Consider the following 18,702-nt stretch of genomic DNA (forward strand, 5'->3'; position numbering starts at 1 on the left):
CCAAAGTATTTGAGTTTCATCTTCAGTATCTGGCCTTCTAAAGAGCAGTCAGGGTTGATCTCCTCTAGGACTGACCGGTTTGATCGCCTTGCGGTCCAAGGGACTCGCAGGAGTCTCCTCCAGCACCACAATTCAAAGGCCTCAATTCTTTGGCGCTCAGCCTTCCTTATGGTCCAACTTTCACAGCCATACATTGCAAGTTATTTATATACCAGACTTTAAATGTAGGTATGTATGATGGGAAAACCAAACTCTCAACTGGATTCACTTGCCTTGGCTGAGTTAAAGAAGGAGGGTTGAGTTGGAATGAACAGTGTATAGGATCCTTTGGGCTAGTTCAAAGTAATGCTTTCTCTGTTGAGGCCCTATTGCAAGGGAAGAAGATGTTAGATTTTCAGGATGGCATGAGGGAGAAGTCAGGGGACTCTTGTGGATGAACTGGAGAAAAGGTGCCTTGCTATTCCCTCCTATGATACACTACATTCATCTTCTTTCTGGGGATTTATTTCCTGCTCAGGTTGGGGTAGATACTTGTACGCCACCAAGAGGCATGTAGTTTTTAGGATAGCTTCTCTAGTGAAATCATGGAGGAAATATTCTTGGCTCCCACATATGTGTTTCAAGTATATGACTAATAAGTTTTCTATTGAGTTCTTTTAACTGGGTCTAGTTCTTATGAATATGCCTTAAGGCTGTAAGTAGGTCCCATTGAACTCAGTGGACCTTACATCTGAGTTGCATAGAATTGTGCTGTAAATCAGCATGATACATGCTTTAGTTTATTGTGAACAAAATCAGCAATGGGTTTAATTTAATGTTCAAACAATCGTAATTGAGGGAATAGGAATCAAAACCCTCGCCCTGCTACTTTGTTGCCACCAGAAGTTCTGATGTTATGTCTATATTTCTAGCACAGAGCACAGTGTGCATTTGTCCAGATGGGGCTACAAATTAACAATTTGATTTATATGCTTTTTTCAACAGGGTGAGAGAAGCTGCAATGACGAGCTTAATGGAATTGACTCTGTTACTAACACGGACTGAGCCTGAGTTAATCGATGCAAATGTGTATGTAGTTTGCAAGAAGTCTGCGTGTGCTTGTTGTATTTTCTTTTCATTTTGGGAATAGGCTCATTCGAGTCATATCTTCCACTGATGGAATTCAGTTGATCCCATCACTACTGTTAGTGAACAAGTCTTGTTTTTAACATGAGCCCAAGGCATGCAGGTTACAATTTCTGATAAGACTTTCCTTATTAAATATTTTTACAACAATAACTATTTCTCCTTGAAATAGATGATTATTTTTCTGAGAAATACAGATTTGATTTGATTTATATGTTTATTTGAAAATTTATGTGCTGTTTCTCCAAATAAAGCATTGGAATCAACTATGAACAGAAATGCAATATAAGAAAGGGGTTGAATTAAAACCTTTAAGCACTGTGCTATAAAAAGTCTATAAAGAAGATTCCTTTTAACATTTTTTCTGTTTACCATGTAAAAAGGCAACCTTGAGTAAACGTGCTTTTCATTTCTTCCTGGAAAGCAGGAAAGAGAAATGCTGTCTAACTACCCTGGTCAGTCCTTCTATAGGCTTTGGCTAAAATAAAAGCACTGGGTCTTTGCACAGCTGTCCTCCTACCCTTTGATTAAGTAATTGTTAGCAGGGCCTGGCCAAATGTTTATACCATTGGTAGGGAGCAACCATACATACAGTGAGATGTGCTGTCCCAATATATGCAGCTCCTAATAAATGTATATTCTATATATTAAATTTCAGCTCTCAGAGGATCATGTGCTGTGTCGCTCAACAATCAGCTGAAAAAATCGACCGATTTCGAGCCCATGCAGGATCTGTGTTCCTTACGCTTCTATATTTTGACAACCCTCCTGTCCCGCACATACCCCACCGAGAAGACTTAGAGAGGATATTTCCAAGGTATCCCATGTCTAGTGGTCTCAGATAGGGTTGTCCATAAACATGGCAGTCCTTCTCATCTGACCTTTATGTATTTTACAAATAAATTTAAAGAAAATAATTTCATTCTGACTTGGTAGGATTGTGCTTTTACAATTCATAGAGGTGTGTTTTTCAGAAGTAAAGGGGAGTTTGAAAGGCTTTTAAATTTTGTGCTCCTGAATCCACAGATTATTTAAAAGGTTGAAGTATTAGATTTGTTAGATTTTTCATCTTTGATGGTTTCTTTAGTTCCGTAATCTTCAAACAGGGTATAAGTATCAGTGGTTTCAAAGGAAATTAAAATGTGTGGCACTTGTTTACTGGCATACTAAAAATAGACAAACTACTTTCTGTGAGTGTGATTAGCATCAGAGAGACTATGATGGATGCATTTAAAATTTTCCATATCTGTTTCACTGCTCCAAATTGCTCCATGGCAGATGTCCCACAAGCTGGGGCAGGGGAGGAAAAATTTAAAATGTACATTTGTGTGTGATGCAGAAGTCTCTATGGGGACAATTCTGTTGTCTCCTGACATAATTCTACAGCTCCAATGTCCTGCAGCCTTGCTGCTGGAACTCCAAAGGCTTAGACCCTGCTTTGCCCCCTCCCCCCGGCCACTGCAGCTGGCATAGGAAGAACCATGCCAGTTGGCTCTCCGAAGGTTGCATATTAGCTTTGGAGAGGAGGAGAAAGTTATTTATCTATTTAAAATTTCTTACATACCATCAAATTATTGTAAAATCTTGAGATGATTAACATAAAAATACAAAGATGCATTAAAACCATTATTACAGCAATAAAATAGTTAAAAACTCCTAAGTGTCAGTACTTGCTGCAACTAATTAAAATGCATTATTGATTAAAAAACTGGGGAACGTAAAGGTGTTATGGGCTTGCCTGGGGGAACAGGGACACTGGGACATCCAGATGGCACCCCAGCCTCTTTCCTCCCCCACCATGCTGCTTCATCTGCATGGCTGAAAGTACTTCATCTAGATGGCATTGAATGTGGAGGCTTCCATGTGTCAAGGATGGTGAGACCTGTAATGCTCTAAATTCAGAGGACTGGAGTCAGCTTAAGCAAAGCAGGAGAGGCGCAGAGGTGAGGGTCCTGTCCATGCTTCTGCTCTGCAATGCACCCAGACAGCCAATTTTCACCTTTTGACTGCGGTTTTTCAGAGTAGGAGGGAAGGCAGCTTAGGTACTACCTGGGAATATCTTATCCTGGCACTGCCAACCTCTTTCCTAGAACCCCCTTTTCCAAGTTCTTCACACTTGCAACCTTGGAGGAACAGTTGGTGTTCTTTCTGAACTGGGTGCAAGCTGCGGGGAGGGGGAACCCATGTATGGTTCATCCGATCCAAGGTCAGAGGCTTTTTCTAAAGTAGAATCTGGGAATCTGAAAAATCTTATAGCTGTCTCAGTGCTGTCTAGGGGTCATAGCATTGTTCTGCAACTGATATAAGAAAGTCTTACTCCATAGCTATGACATAAGCTGGCATCTTGAGCATGATTTCATCCTGCAACTTTTAATGCACTGACTTATGTGCAGTATGGTTAAAGTAATGTTATAGGATATTAAAATAGTATTTGCATATATGTTTTCCTGTTGTATGGAAAATTCAGAGCATTTCTGAGTGCTGCTATCTATTTTACCTTTGATCTCAATAGCTATCTAGTTGTCAAAGCTTAGCAAGCGTTTTGGTGCAAGAAACAATGGTATGGGAGGTAACTAAGCATATGCTATCTACTTTCTATTGTCCTTGCTTCAGAAGGACCATTTTCTCCTGTTGTTCACAGGTCGGAGGCCGTAACTTTCAACTGGAATGCACCCTCACAAGCCTTTCCCAGAATCACACAGCTTTTGGGTTTAGCATCATATTGCTATCATGTTCTAACAGGTCTGACTGTGTCTGTTGGTGGATTGACAGAATCAACAGTAAGTGAATAAAAAGTAATTTGTTTGATAGGAAGAGTTCGTTACTAGTTTTAAATACCATATGAATATCTAAGAACCATGCTATCAGCTCAAGTTGGCTGCCAGTTTCAGGAAGCAAGTTGGCAGTGTTTAGGAGTACAAAGTCTTTGATATAGGGATTTGACTATGTTGGAGGATAGGGTTTTGTATGTAGCCAGTTACTGTTAGTGTAGCTGAAGCTTGAGTAAAGAACCTGTGTGGCATAGCAGTTCCAGTGTTGGACTGGGAATTGCAAGTTTTAGGTACTAGTTCCAATTCAGCCATACATTTCAATGTGCATGATTCTGGGCCCAATCATTAACTTTTTTCCTAACCTCATTCACAGGGGTGCAGAGGAGGATCAAGTACATTATATTGGGTTTCTTAACAGAAATGCAGGATATAAAAGTAATGAATGAATGAATAAATACATTTGCATCACTTACAATCTCCATAAAGCGGTCTTTAGCACTTCACTGCATGCTTCCTTTGTTTCACCCTAAGGTGCTGCCATGCAGCTCTTTCTCACATTGCTCTGGTAATGTGAGAAACACAAGCCACATGAGAAGAGCTCATGGTGCACCTGTTCCCCAGACCTGCATCATCATTCTTGGAAACTGGGGCCAGGCTGGCAGGGGGAGCTCTGCGAAAGGTAATTGCAAACAGTGAGAGGAGTGGGTCTATATGCCTTCCCTCCTTTGTAAGTGCCTTTAGGCTTATGCCCTGTTGCAAGCTAAAGCTAAAGTGGAAAGTAGGAGAGCTACATGGAGATCACTTGCATTTGGCAGTTTGGAGGATATTTCTGGTTATGTTGAGAATAATTATAAGCTTTGAAGCTAATTTGGTGTGTAGTGTAGTTAAGTAACAAAATATTTTAACAGCACATTTAGTATAGCACTGTTTTTCAGCCACCAGTCCACGGACTGTCACCAGTCCGCCGGTGTTTCCTGGTGGTCTGTGAAAGAGCTGCTGCCATGCGCACACATGAAAGCGGCATCTCGCTCGCCAGGACTAGTGTGGGGCTAGCTGTGCTCTCGCTGCCAGTTCCCCGCCTCTTCCTTGGCTGAGGAGAGGAGAGGCAGCTCGATAGAAGCCCAGCTGATACCTGTGGACCTGAGACCAGGCCTTTTCGTTTTTCTGTTGTGTTTTCTACCGGGAAGGAAATGCAGAGGTGGGATTGTGCTGAGAGTGTTTTCTCAGCCAGTCTGTGCTGATGTGTATGGGTTTGGGGGGGGAGGGGCATTGTATTTCATTATTTAACATTATGAGTATTATTGTATTAAGGATTTGTGTTTGATTTTGTATTGCTCTGTTGTTGATACTATATTTTAATTTGTATTTGCTATGAGTATAGTATTGCATTTATATTGATTTTGTATTTTGCTACTGTAAATTTTTAATCAAGTATTCTTGGAAAGAAGCGACAGCAGATTTTGCAGTAGCCTTATTTGAATTACAGTTTGCTTTTTAAAAATGTCAGTTGTATTCAATTACATTTAATTTCAATATTTATTTTTATTAGCATTTTTACTGCTCGGTTTCTGATTATTTTAGAAAATTTTCATTTTTGGTACTATATTTAAAAATGAATACACAAAATACTATATTATGTATATAATGTGTTTTATTTCTACCTCAGCAGTCCCTGAAATAATTTTCCTAGTTTTGCTGGTCCCCAGCTGTAAAAAGGTTAAAAACCACTTGTCTACAGTATGCATCTGTCACTGCAGCATTTCTTATAATTTGCTGCTTGTGGTTGTATCTGAAACAGAAACCAGCTTTAGGCATTTTTGCTCTTCTGTACCTTACTTCCAACAGTCACAATAAAATGAATTAAGTATGATGGGTTGGTTGCCTTTACAATACAGTCCTGTAGGTCTTTATTGAGGTACAAGTTGCACCTGCAGGAATTGATGTTCTTGCAAGCTAATCAGAATCCTTTGGTCATTAGTTATTTAGTGTCTGTGATGTCTAATTGCCATTTCTCTGTTCCATTCGTTAATGACTCCTGATGGTGCTACAACTCTGCACGATGCATAGCCTTTATATTTTGATGAGTGGACAGCACAACACCATTATATTTGGCCATCAGTGTCTTTTCAGGCTGTTAAAGTCTGGGCCTTTGCATTCCATGTTCCCCTGTCATAAATGTCCATTTATCATACTGCAACTTGGTGTTGAAGTTGAGCAGTATGTGTGGGGAATCCCCGCTCTTATCACCATAAAGGTAAAGGTAAAGGTTTCCCCTTGACATTAAGTCCAGTCATGCCTGACTCTAGGGGGCGGTGCTCATCTCTGTTTCCTAGCCGAGGGAGCCAGCGTTTGTCCGCAGACAGTCTCCGTGGTCAAGTGGCCAGCATGACTAAACACCGAAGTGCACGGAACGCTGTTACCTGCCCACCGAAGTGGTACTTTTTTAAGCTACTTGCATTTGCATGCTTTTGAACTGCAAGGTTGGCAGGAGCTGGGATGGAGCAACAGGAACTCACCCCATTGTGCAGATTCGAACCGGTGACCTTTTGATCAACCAGCACAGCGGTTTAAACCACTGCGCCACGTGCAGTCCCTCCTTATCACCATAGGTTCCAGTTAATCATTGCAACTTTCTAGAATTCCTTAGAATATTTCTGAATACTTTAGCTGGGCTGTAGTCTAATAATTTGCAGATTGTGGCCCATGAGAAAAAGAGCTAGTATCCTTGCCCATATTTGATACAATCTTTGATACATGCAAAGCTTTGGATTGTGCAGTTGCACTGACTGGGTTCAGGTAAAATTATAGCTCATGCAAAGGCTGAAAGCAGGTTGTCACTGATCCATGGGTTATTGTGCTGTCTGAACCAGGGAGAGAAAAAAGACCATAGTGATCAACTTGCACTTAACAACCCAACAACAGTCCATGGGTTCTCTTCATGTGCTGTTTGTAGTTAACAAGGCATGGCTTATGAGGTGAGTTTGGTTCAGGTAGCATGGTAGGTCACATTTCAACAACTGCCCAAAATTCAGTGACAATCCATATGCAGCCCATTCTCAACCCTTGAATGAAGGTTAGGGTTAGGGTTAGCATTAGCGTTAGTACAATAATAGATACTCAGTTGTTGTGTTGTCTGACTCCAGATGCTGTCTTGAGTTGCTGCAGTGGTGCAGTCATGCAAGTATAAGAATACTTGTACAAATAATGCTGACTTTTGCATGGCACTTCTATTTCCGTATATATGAAAACTAGATGTCAAACTTAGAGAGTTTCCTAATGACTTGCAGATAAAACGTAAAGGTCTTAAATACACTACTGTCTCCTACCCAATTCTCTCTAGACAGAAAAATAGCCTTGCATTGCTTGAAGAAGTCAGAGACTCTTTCCCAGTAATTTCCTAATGAATTTTGCAGAATTTGTTACAATTAGTTTTGAAAAGTATAAATATTTTGATTGCTTCAGCTCCTTTGCTTATCATTGGCTTAAAAGGAGAGTCTTCTGTTCCCTTAGCTCTTAAAGTATTACTTAAATCATTTAGTTGAGTTGTAGTCTGGTAATTTCCTAACTGTGTGCCATGGCAGAAGTGCTAGTTTGCCTGAAATTGTGAATTTATTAAATAAATAAAGTGCTTTGTTGAGATACCCATGCTCATTTTAGGCCGTTTGCGGAGTGTCTGAATGATTGTCTGCTTTGGCTTTGCCTTCCTTCAGCCTGTCTTTAATGGGATCAGGTGATTCTGCACTATCTTTGCACTGATTGGATCATTCAGTTTCCTGTTTCTGCAGAGAAAGAGTTTCTTCATGTAAGAATTAATTAATTTCTGGAATTATTGGATTTGGTGATAGCCCTTAGCTTAGAAGGTTTTAAAGCAGGATTAGGCAAAGTCATGGCAAATTATTATGACTATTAGTCATGATAGCTGTATGGAGTGTGTGTGCATGTGTGTGTGAGTTCAGAGGCACAAGGGGGTCAAAACATGGGGAGTATTATTGCTTTCTTGCAGTGTTTGTTGCATCCCCAGGAGCATGTGAGTTGCCACTCTGGGAAATAAGATGGTGGTCTGACCTAGCAGAGCTGTTCTGATATCACTGAGCACAGTTAACTGCCTTTCCAGGAGGTGTGCCCAGAGCAGTTACTCATATCTTAAGTCATGCATACTCACAGGGGGCAAGTTTGCATGTAGTGCCGACACATCCATACAAGCTATACAGTATGCCCAGGAGATGGTTGGGTTTGCTGGGATTTGTTCTCCCTACTCCTTCCCTCACAGTTCTCCAACTGGCTCTGGCATATATCCCGGAAGACTTTGCCGCAGAACCTGTTTTATTTTCTTGCGTCAACCCCCTCCCTGGCTTTTCATTTTACTTTTGGTGTCTCAAAGTATGTGATAAGAGTCATAATTTTTCAGTGGTGCAATATTAATAGAAGTATAACCCTGCTGGTGCTGGTGTTCCTTTGCTTTGAATGGTTTGACCACTCAATAAGGTCGTTCCCCCCACACCAGACTCATAGAATATTTGCACATTCTGTGGGGAAATAAATGGAAGTAAAATGTATATAAATTTATTAGCTGGGAGATAAATGGAGGGGAAATTTGTGCATTGGTTAATTCAGGTGTGTAAATTTTCCCTCTATTTACTTCCTGGCTTTTTAATTAATGCATTTTTCCCAGTCTAAAACAATGCAGAACTATTTCTGGTATTTTTTAAAGCCTTTAAAGATAGCAGAAATTGACTGGGACCGGCAGGTGTTCACATATAATGCTGGTCCTCTGTCATCTGCACTGACTACCAATTGATGTCAGGGCCCAATTTAAGGTGCTGGTGATGACCTATAAAGCCCTAAATGGCTTGGATCCTGGCTACCTGAAGGAGCACTTTCTCCCCTATGTACCCTGCCGCCCCTTGAGATCTGAGTTAAAGGCCCTCCGCCAGGAGCCGTCCTTGAAAGAGATCAAGAGGGTGACTACCTGGAGGAGGGCCCTTTCTGTGGTGGCACCCCGATTGTGGAACACACTCCCCAGAGAGGTCTGCCTGGCGCCAACACTTATTTCCTTTTGGTGTCAGGCAAAAACCTTTTTATTCTCCCAGTATTTTAATTGTTAACTTGTTTTATTTAGTGAGTTTATATTTTAACAATGGATGCAGGGCAACTGTTATTCTTATTTCTATTTTAGTATTAATTGGCTGTAAACCATCCCAAGACATCTAAGTATGGGATGGTATAGAAAAGTTTTAAACAAACAAACAAATAAATATGATGTTTGCATATGGCAAATGGATCATGAGTTGGCATTGTGGAACAGTGGCACACCATGGGCTGAATTTCTTGCTTATTTATTTCTAGATTTAAAGTATCACATTATCCAGTTACATTACCTGTTTAATTGAAGGAAATAGCAGTGACATGTTATTTAGTTGTATTAATCCTTAACTTCCAAGTTAAGTCAAAACAGCCTGCCATGTTGGAGAGAAGATGCGGTACAGATTCCTTATTGCCACCTTGTTATCCCTGCAGTTCAGCAAATTTAGAGACTCAAATGAATGCTTTATTACATTGCAGCTTCTGCTGGGATATTAGGAAATACCTGCATCTTTATTATGTAAGTTTCATGGTAGAGACAATCTTATTACAATATAATAACAACAACAATATATCTTATTGTTTAGACAGTACCATATTCTGTAGTTATTGGGAAAGCTGCTGAGCTTTGAGAGGTCAGTTACCCTATTTTTGATTTGCCCTGCATGAGTGATATATCTCTCTGTATGTATTTTGATATGCTATATGTTTTTGTAAATACATGTTGGATATCTTTCTTTCCCTGTCTGATCATAGACCTCATTAAACAGATTTGATTTAAGATCTGAAGTCGAAACATTTGTTTTCTTGTCCACCTCTGCATAGAATTTCTGTTGTTTTTGAAAAATAGTGGAAGTAAGAATGATTTTTGAGGTTTTAGACATGTATTAAAGACTGAACTGTCACATTTTAAATTATGTGAATGTAAGTGTTTCTCCAAAGCAAGACAGCTTTTGTGATTGTGAATCTTCCACATTTGCAGGTGCGATACTCATCACAGAGCCTGTTTGACTATTTGAAGACTGTTCAGAATGACATGGATGCAATGAGCAGCTTTAGTGAGACACTGCTGCAGGTCTTTGAGGACAACTTGTTGAACGACAGGTAATTTGTCTCTATCTGTAGGGGCTTCTTAGACACATTCGTAGAAGCTTACTTTATTTCCTAGTAAGTCATTAAAACCACTAGAAGCGCATTTTCTTATTATAAGTAGGATGGGTTAAATTTCATAGCTATCTGTGGTTCTTATTTGTGGTCTCTCTGCATTTCATGCATGGGGCCCTGTACCTGTGTGGAAACCTAATTCAGGAAGCTTCTATAGCTGAGGAACTTTTGATGGGAAGCTAGATTTCTTTAGTCTTGGAAGAGGAAATTAGGTATTCCTCTTCAAGCTTCAGATGACAGACAGTATACCGTGAGCTCTCTAACTTTGCTGTAATACCACAAATGCTCTTCTGGGTGTTTCTGATACCAGCAAATCAAGACCATGAATGATAACATTCTCCGTTCTTATATTGAGGTGGATATTTTAATCTTCTGGCATCCAGGCATAACTGGCATCCAAGTCAAGGTCATGTTTCCCATGTGGACTGGACTGAGATGAGTATAGGAGCCCACTGGACATAAGAGAGGGGACCCTGCCTCCAAACAATATAAATGATTCCCCCATTCTACTTAATCCTGCCTGCCAACCTACCTTTTGATCTATACTATCATCTTTCCTCCAGGTGTAGGTGCAAAAGATTCCTGGGTTCTTTCTGTAATTCAGCAAAGCTACTGGATTGAATTGGCTTCTCTCCCTCTTTGGCTATTTCTTTGACAGCTCTGTCTGTCCTACAAGCAGAAATTGACTCCTTGTTTCCAAACGGTGCCACTTGCTGTATTTCTATGCCCCATCACTGCAGTACTTTCTGTTCTTGCTATTTCACAGCCCTGATGAAAAATGGAGGTCTTTAACCAATTCTGAACTTACAAGAAATCAACATGTTTATTACAACAAAAATGAGTACTTCATTAGCCACCTTGCCTCTTTTATATACAGAGCTATGGTTCTTGCTTCAGTCCTGCCTTGATTGATCTTCGCGTCTTGGTTAACAGCTTGCCATTGACATCTGTCAGATGAGAAATGACGCAACCGATCACCCTGTGTGCTGCCTTGTTTCTCAGTGTCTGTGGGTGGTGCCGCCCATACTTTGACAGGAGACACTATCCAGAGCATTAATGGGAGAAGGCTGCACATTTGAGATAGTTGGAGTTTGTTGTGGAACTCTGGATTGCCAAACAATAGTAAGAGACAAGGAAAAAAAGTATGCAGATCTCAGCTGTAATTAAAAAAATGTTTGGCACAGCAGTGACAGCCTCCCATTGTGCTGCTTTGGCATTTTGAAGGAACTGCCACTACCTGGATAAGAACGGGGATAGGAAAGAAAGGCATGTGATGCGTGGGAGGCGCAGCGGTAGCTTTATTAGCAGCAGAGTACTCTGAAGAAGGGCAGGGGGAAAGGAGGACTTACAAAGTAGAGTAAGATGCATGGGGAGGCATGCCATTGTAGATGAGGCATGTTAAAGGCTACACGATTTGTATGAAAGAGGGATGGACAGTCATCAGCCCTTCCCTCAGGTAGGCTGGGTCTCCTAAGTCTAGAAACAGACTTGGAGTCATCCCAAGCTGTGCACCCTGATATGAGCGGTCTCAGAATGCTTGGGCTAGGATCTTGCCAGGATTAATGTTTTAAATGTTTTAATAAATAAATAAATAATAAATTAATAACATTTTATGATAATTTTTGTAGGCAATCAAAAATCAGAGTTAGAAACAAATTTCTGAACAGATGGATTTTTCCATTCTGTAGTAAAATAACTGATGAAAGGAACGAGTTTCATTTTACAGTATTTTTTTTCAACCAGTTTTTTAAAAATCAGTTACTACTAAGTTAAGAAATCAACTGCCCTCTGCCCTCTAGAACATGCATTCACAGAGCATGCCTGTACAAGACAGTCTAGAAACTAAAACTTGTATTTTTAGAAGAGATGTGTGCCTGATTATGTGACGTGCTGTCTCAAGAAATACAAATCTCAGATCTTCTTATTTCCTGCTGGCTTTTCCTGGATACAGACAAGTGAATGCAACAGGGTATGGCAACCAGCTGACAGTAGAGAGGAGGGCCAGGTTCACAGTAGTCAGATGTACTGAGATTCCAGAGACCATCAGAGCCATTAGGTAGGATTTGTAAATCCTACCAGTAGCAGGACACAGGGGAATAAATGCATTAGGCCTCTGGTATTAAAGTGTGTAGAACAGAGGTGGGAAACTAGTTGCTAACCAGATGTTTTGGCCTACTATTCTCATCATCCCTCAGCATTGGCTATATTGCATAAGGTTGATGGGCATTGCAGACCAAAACATCTGGAGCACCACAAATTACACATCCCTTGCATAGAAGCAGGGAAAAGACCCCGAATACATAGAGTGGTATTTCAAAGCAGATTTTCGTTGATATATAAGGAACACATGCAATGAAGCAGCAGTGTCTCACTATAAATACAAATTATACCACCAGAAACACAAGGAGCTTTGAAGATGGCTAACCCTACCCCAACAAGACAGTCCTCCCAAATTTTAAAACAGATGATGGAAGGGAGGAAGAGGATTGTATTAAAACTCATTGTGAACAGAATTATTTTATCCTCATGTTCATTTAGGGCAACTACCAGAAAATGGCCACAGATGTAGATATGCCTACAACATGGCATACCTATAAATTTATCACAAGAGTTGGCAGCTAGATATTCAAGATCATTCCTTTGGGATACTGTAATGTGTGTAAGGCCTGTCTGAGCATTTATTTATGTGTCTGCCCCAACTAGTACAGATTTCCACACTCCTGATTTAGAGTGTCTTTCTACTTGCCCAGTTTTCACTTGAAATAACACAACATTGTCTCTGCATTTACCAAAATCACACCCAAACAGGGTTGGAATGGGGGGGGGGGGGGCACTTGCAGGGGTGTTTTGACCTGATCGTGATGCCTTCTTTTAAGTCTGAAATAGAACTTAACCTCGGATAAGTGTTGATTTCTTAGAAGAAATTTTGCTGATAAACAACTTACTGTAAAATGAAGCTGGTTTTATCACCACTAATTTATTGCTGATTGAACAAATCTCTACTGCCACTTTATTCCTACTGAATGTGTGGAGTATGGAGTTCTGGGGTCATCCTGATATTGGTCAGCCATTCAATTAGTTTTAGTCATTTGTCACCTAATAGTACAGCCATCTGGGAAAGGATTTCCTTTTTCATCAGATAGTAGAATGTCGCAGTATGAGCGGTGTCAGACTCAGTACTCTGTTGTCTCATGGTCTTTCCTCACCAGGGTATCTGTACCACTACTAAAGATGCTGGACCAGCTACTAGCAAATGGATGCTTTGATATCTTTACAACTGAAGAGAAGTAAGTGGTTATTAACAGATGCTAAAGTGTTTTCCTACCCTGACTGCTAGAAAACTGTCAAAGAGCAAGTTGCATTCTCTGTAATATATAATGTTGGGAAGGTAGAATATTAGAAATCAAATCAAAGTTTCTGTATCTTGGCAGGGTTCAATGGAAAAAGTATTTTGTTTTGGAAAGGCTCATTATCAGTACTGAGAGTTGAACTGTGAGACCCATCTGCAACCCACACAGTAATCAAAACTTTTTTTAAAAAGCTCCTGCCTCAGTAGGTGGTACCTCTTGCACTGTACATTTGGCAGCATTATTGGTTTTGGTTTTTTTATTCCCCAGTGATGACACAGTTCCAGAGAGTCTATTATCAGGACATGGAAGACTTAAATGGGAAATTTGGCCGGCCTGCAAGGTCCCATGTCCCTCCGAGTCCTGCCCCTCAAAGCACATGGGAGAAAACCCCTCCTTTTGTTCATTGAAGAGAATTAAAAATCCTTAAGGATTTATCCAAAAGGGAGAGGAAATTAAGATTGTAGGCATCTTTGCGTGAGGAACATCTTGATCACTGGAAGCATCTTTTCCTACTATTGCAATTTCCTCTTCCTTCCCCAGACCCAGAAACATCACTCAATAATTCTTGGGAGTGTTGATAAATGCTCAGAAATAGTGCTAAAACATATGTTTGAACAAAGGTAAATAATTAAAATAGCAGGGGTTGTTGGAATTGCAGACTGAAGATCAAAACAAAATGGTAGAACTTGAGCCTTTATATCCAGTTATGGAACCCCAAAGGGCATAAAGAACCAAAAGCTTCCCATGGTATGGTGGCTGCAGGTGCAGCCATCAAATAGCAGCCATCCCATTGTGGGATAAGTCTGTGCCATGGAGACTCCATATTTAAGAAATCGTGGCTAACATTTGTGGTAGATCAGGTGGTCCCTTCATCCCTCCAGTTCTCTCCATGGCATCCAGTTCACTGTCTGCCAGTGACTGCTCTGAGACATTGTGAAGGGCAGGATATAAAAACTTTAAATAAATAAATAGACCCATTTTTAAGGTTTTCCAAGTTTCAAGGCAAGGTTAGATTAGCATAACTGTGCAAAATAAGTGGAGTGTCCATGGGGTGGGCTGGATTGTTAACAAATCTGTTTTTAATGCCAACTTTTAAAGTTTTGGATGCAGAAGTCATAAAAAATCTGCCCAGTACAGTTGCCATAAGTAGAAAAGTCTAACAGCCGCCTCCTTTGAGGACAGCCTCCTTAAAAGAATAATTTCTGTGATCCATTCACACAGTGTCTCAGTAAAACTGCCCAGTGGATTTCCCAGTTGTACTGAAGCTTATAAGTCATATCCAGTTCCAGATACTAAAATGCTGCTTAAAATTGGACAGCAATTGCTTAAAAATGCTGCTGTCCTTTGAGATACCAAATGAAAAAGCAGAAGAACGGTCAAACTATTCTGCCCAGCTTTAGTATTGTATGTAGCATTTATACACTAGGTATAGTTTATACATATGCAACAGTTTGCTGAAGGTGCAGTAATATGTCATCAGATGCAGTCTGTCACTATATACTTCAGGCAACAAGCTCGTGACTCTTTGACTTTGCCCACAAATCAGTGATTTCCTTAACAGTGGTAATTTCTTTCCTCTGTGGACTGTCAGCTAGGGGAGCACTCTGTGTCTTGCTGTTGATTTAAGGACCACCCTGAGTGGTGTTGGGATTGATCTGGTTAAGATGCAGCTCACCTTTTTGAAAAACTCAGTTTTCAGAAACACGTGTCCCTAATTTGCATAAAACAGAATCTTTAGACAGATCCTTTTTCCCTAGATGCTGATCTTGTTTCTGCTGGAGTGCTGCCCGTACAGGAGAAGGAATTTTCTCAATTTCCTTTGGAGATGCTGTGCTATTTGAGATCACCCATAGGTTAGAGTTAGTTATTACAAGTGTGGAATGGGCAGATGACAGAAAGTAAAGCAGGTCTATTTCAAATGCAGAATCCTCCATATAACACAACACGCACTAAATTTTTTCCAGATGTTCAACTGCAGTTGCCCTCTTCACTGAATGCCTGCATTGTCATTTCCTTTGGAAATCACACCTCATTCCCTATATTGCCATTGTCCTCTGCTGAAAAGCAACAAGCACTCCTGTTAGCTAAATTAATCTCCAATAAATTCCATCCAGTCTATGAGCAGCCTTGCGTAATTGTGAAGAAAGTTAACCAGACTAAAAGCAAATAATGCAGAGAACATTCACAACAATACATATAGAATGCATTTCCTTAGGGATAGTTTGCACGCATCCAACTTTACGCAGTCTTTGCTTACACATGGAGATTTCAGGCAACCTTCACAGAATATGCATGCAAACTAACACTTGTGTCATTGGACCAGCTTTTGTTGGGAAAGGCTAAGCAAGCTCTCAAGCTATTTATTTATTTCATTTCTATACTGCCCAACTGGGCAGTTCGCAGCAGCATATTTTAAGACAGTGTCAAACATACCAGTTAACACATATTAAAACATAAATTATATGTGAAAAAGACTGTGGTAAACCCTGTCTAACAACCATAGACCCTAGTAACTAACCAAATGCGCTGCAGTAGAGGACATTCTTTACTTGGCACCAAAACGATACTAAAGTTGGCACTAGGCAGGCCTCAGTGGGGAGCTTGTTCCATGATGTGGGGCGGGGGGCTGCCACTGAAAAAGCCCTTTCCCTTGTGCCAGTATCCAAGCCTCCCTTGGAGGTGGCAATCAGAAAAAGGCTCCAGAATTTGATCTTAGGGATTGGGTAGATAGAGGTTGGGAGAGGTGTCCCATCAGGTATCATGCTCCCAAGCCATGCTATAGGTCAAATCCAGCACCTTGAATTGGGCTCGGAAGCATTCAAGCTACAGCACAAGCTACAGCTTTCTATTAGTCTTCAAGGGCAGCCCCATGTGGAGTGCATTGCAGTAATCTTGCTTATATCACTGATAGCAGACTATCTCTGTCCAGATAGGGACCTAGCTGAGCTACCAGCTGAAGCTGGTAGAAGGCACTCTGGATCTTTGAAGCCATCTGGGCCTCAAGTGCCAAAGATGGCTCAAGGAGTACTCCCAAGCTATGAAACTGCTTCTTCAAGGGAAGTGGAGCCCCATCTAGAACTGGTTGGATTCCCTCCATCTGGTCAGAGGAAGCACCCACCAACAGCATCTCAGTCTTGTCAGGATTGAGCTTCAGTTTGTTAGCCTTCATCCAGTCCATTGTTGCAGCCTGGCGCTGGTTCAGCACATCCACAGCCTCACCTGCTGAAGATGAAAAGGAGAAATAGAGTTGCGTGTCATTAGCATATTGATGACAACACACTCCAAAACTCCGGATAACCTCACCCAGTGGCTGCATGTAGATGTTAAATAACATGGGGGAGCCTCATACTAGAGAATCGAAGGGACAGAGCAGTACCCCCTGGGCACCACCTTCTGGAGTTTATCATCCAATTAGGAGTACAGCCACTGCAATGCAATGCCTCTCACCCCCAGCTCATTCACCCCAGAAAGATACTACGGTCAATGGTATCAAAAGCTGCTGTGAGATCCAGGAGAAGCTACAGGGTCACGTTCCCCCCGTCTCTCCCCCAGCATAGTTCATCATACAGGGCAACCAAAGCTGTTTCCATGGCAAAACCAGGCCTGAAGCCTGACTGAAAATGGATCCAGATAATCAGTCGCAGCCAAGAGTGCCTGGAGATGGTTGGCCACCATCCACTCAGGAACTTTGCCCAGGAATGGGAGGCTTGCCACCAGCCTAAAATTGTCGAGTTCTTCTGGATTCAGGGAAGGTTTGTTAAGGAGTGGTCTTACCGCTGCTTGTTTCAGGTGGTCAGGGACCACTCATTCTTGTAAAGAAGCACTAATCCCCTCCCTGGCCAAGCCAGCAGTTCCCTCTCTACTGACTTTTATTAGCTTAGAGAGGCAGGGATCCAGTACGGATCTAGTTGGATGAACCCATTCAAGCACCTTGTTGACTTCATCAAGCTATACTAGCTAGAACTTATCTAAAACAACTAGACCAAACTGTGCCCTGGATATCTCGCTTGATACCACTGCTGTAACACTGGGGCCCAAGTCCTGGAGAATAGAAGAGATTTTGTCATGGAAGTACTTAACAAATATATTACTGTAGGCCTCAGACAGCTGCACTGTGTCCAGGGGCCAGCATTTAATGGGGTCCAAACAATCCTGGAGAGCGTTAGCGGAAGATCGAATGGAGAATTGACTGGAAAACTGAAGAGAGGCAGCCAGATATTGCCACTCTCACTGCTTCCAAATATATATTCGACAGTAAGCCCCTACCAAGACATAATTGTATTCACCAGGAGTTTTCCCCATCTTCACTCAAGCCGCCCCCTCATTCATTTCATTCCTCTCAGCGTTCAGGGGCAACTGTGTCAAGTGCCTGGGACATCTCTGTGTTACAACGAGGGATGCAACAGGACCATCAGCCATATCAGCTGGAAAACTCCCCAGAGCCCTCTGAAAAGCATCTGGATGCATCAGCTTCCGGGGCAGACCATCTTGATGGTCCCGCACCCCCGCAGAGGGGGAAATTCACCATTATTAGTAGTGATCTGACCATGACAAGGGGACCAGTTTAAATTCTCCCACCATCATATCACCATCCCCCTGCCTGGCTTAGAAAACCAAATCCAGAGTGTGCCACATGCATTGGGTCAATAACATGTTGGGACAGCCCCATGGTTGTCAACCATGGAGTCCTGAGCTGCCCCAGGAAGTATACCCTCAGGTGGATGTTGACATCCCCCGGGACCCAACCTGGGGAACCTCAGTATTGCAGCCAAGACAACCCCTGCCAGCTCGGGTAGGGAGACTTTTGGGTCATGGGGTGGATGATGCACCAACAGAATCCCCAGTCTGTTCCGTTTGCCCAACACAAGATACAAGCACTCTAGACTAAGAGTCAGACAGAGAGGAAGCCTGGAGACCCAGCAAGCAACTGTGTGCTGTTTCCATGCCATGCAGACTTTCACCCAGAATTACCAGTCAGACAATCACACGGTTACCCAGGCGGCACGGTTTCCATGCTCCCTGTTTTCCTCACCTCCCCATGCATCCCTTTAGCCCCTGGGAGTGTCCTTTCTTAATCTTTGTGTACAGACCACAGCAGTGTCCTCCTGACTGGTCTGCTGTGGTCCTGAGGCAGGTTTCCCCTTCCCTGTCGTGAATGTACCAACATGACTGCAGGTTTTCCTAGCTGCTCCATCCCTCTCAGAGAATTT

At 41.7% G+C, this 18,702-nt stretch overlaps 2 protein-coding genes across 6 annotated transcripts in view; one reads left to right on the forward strand and one right to left on the reverse strand.

Moving 5' to 3' along the window:
* Window positions 1-18,702, forward strand: part of TBCD (tubulin folding cofactor D) — a 165,535-nt gene that overhangs the window by 138,362 nt on the left and 8,471 nt on the right. For all 4 annotated transcript variants that reach the window (XR_006416959.1, XM_044453694.1, XM_044453693.1 and 1 more), the window contains 5 exons: window positions 985-1,068; window positions 1,784-1,942; window positions 3,767-3,905; window positions 9,961-10,082; window positions 13,352-13,429. Coding sequence is in view for 3 of the 4 variants with exons in the window: in XM_044453694.1 (XP_044309629.1) it covers window positions 985-1,068; window positions 1,784-1,942; window positions 3,767-3,905; window positions 9,961-10,082; window positions 13,352-13,429 (582 nt within the window). In the remaining variant the exon portion in view is untranslated. The remainder of the gene's footprint in view (window positions 1-984; window positions 1,069-1,783; window positions 1,943-3,766; window positions 3,906-9,960; window positions 10,083-13,351; window positions 13,430-18,702) is intronic.
* B3GNTL1 (UDP-GlcNAc:betaGal beta-1,3-N-acetylglucosaminyltransferase like 1) overlaps window positions 16,665-18,702 on the reverse strand; it is a 251,318-nt gene continuing 249,280 nt past the window's right edge. Inside the window, exon 13 of one of the 2 annotated variants that reach the window (XR_006416961.1) lies at window positions 16,665-16,711. The gene's annotated coding sequence lies outside the window, so the exon portion shown is untranslated. Of the gene's footprint in view, window positions 16,715-18,702 lie in introns of both variants that reach the window. The other variant, XR_006416960.1, reaches the window with a different exon arrangement.

Source organism: Varanus komodoensis, unplaced genomic scaffold (assembly GCF_004798865.1).
Source record: "Varanus komodoensis strain SLA01 unplaced genomic scaffold, ASM479886v1 scaffold7_1, whole genome shotgun sequence".
Classification (NCBI taxonomy): domain Eukaryota; kingdom Metazoa; phylum Chordata; class Lepidosauria; order Squamata; family Varanidae; genus Varanus; species Varanus komodoensis.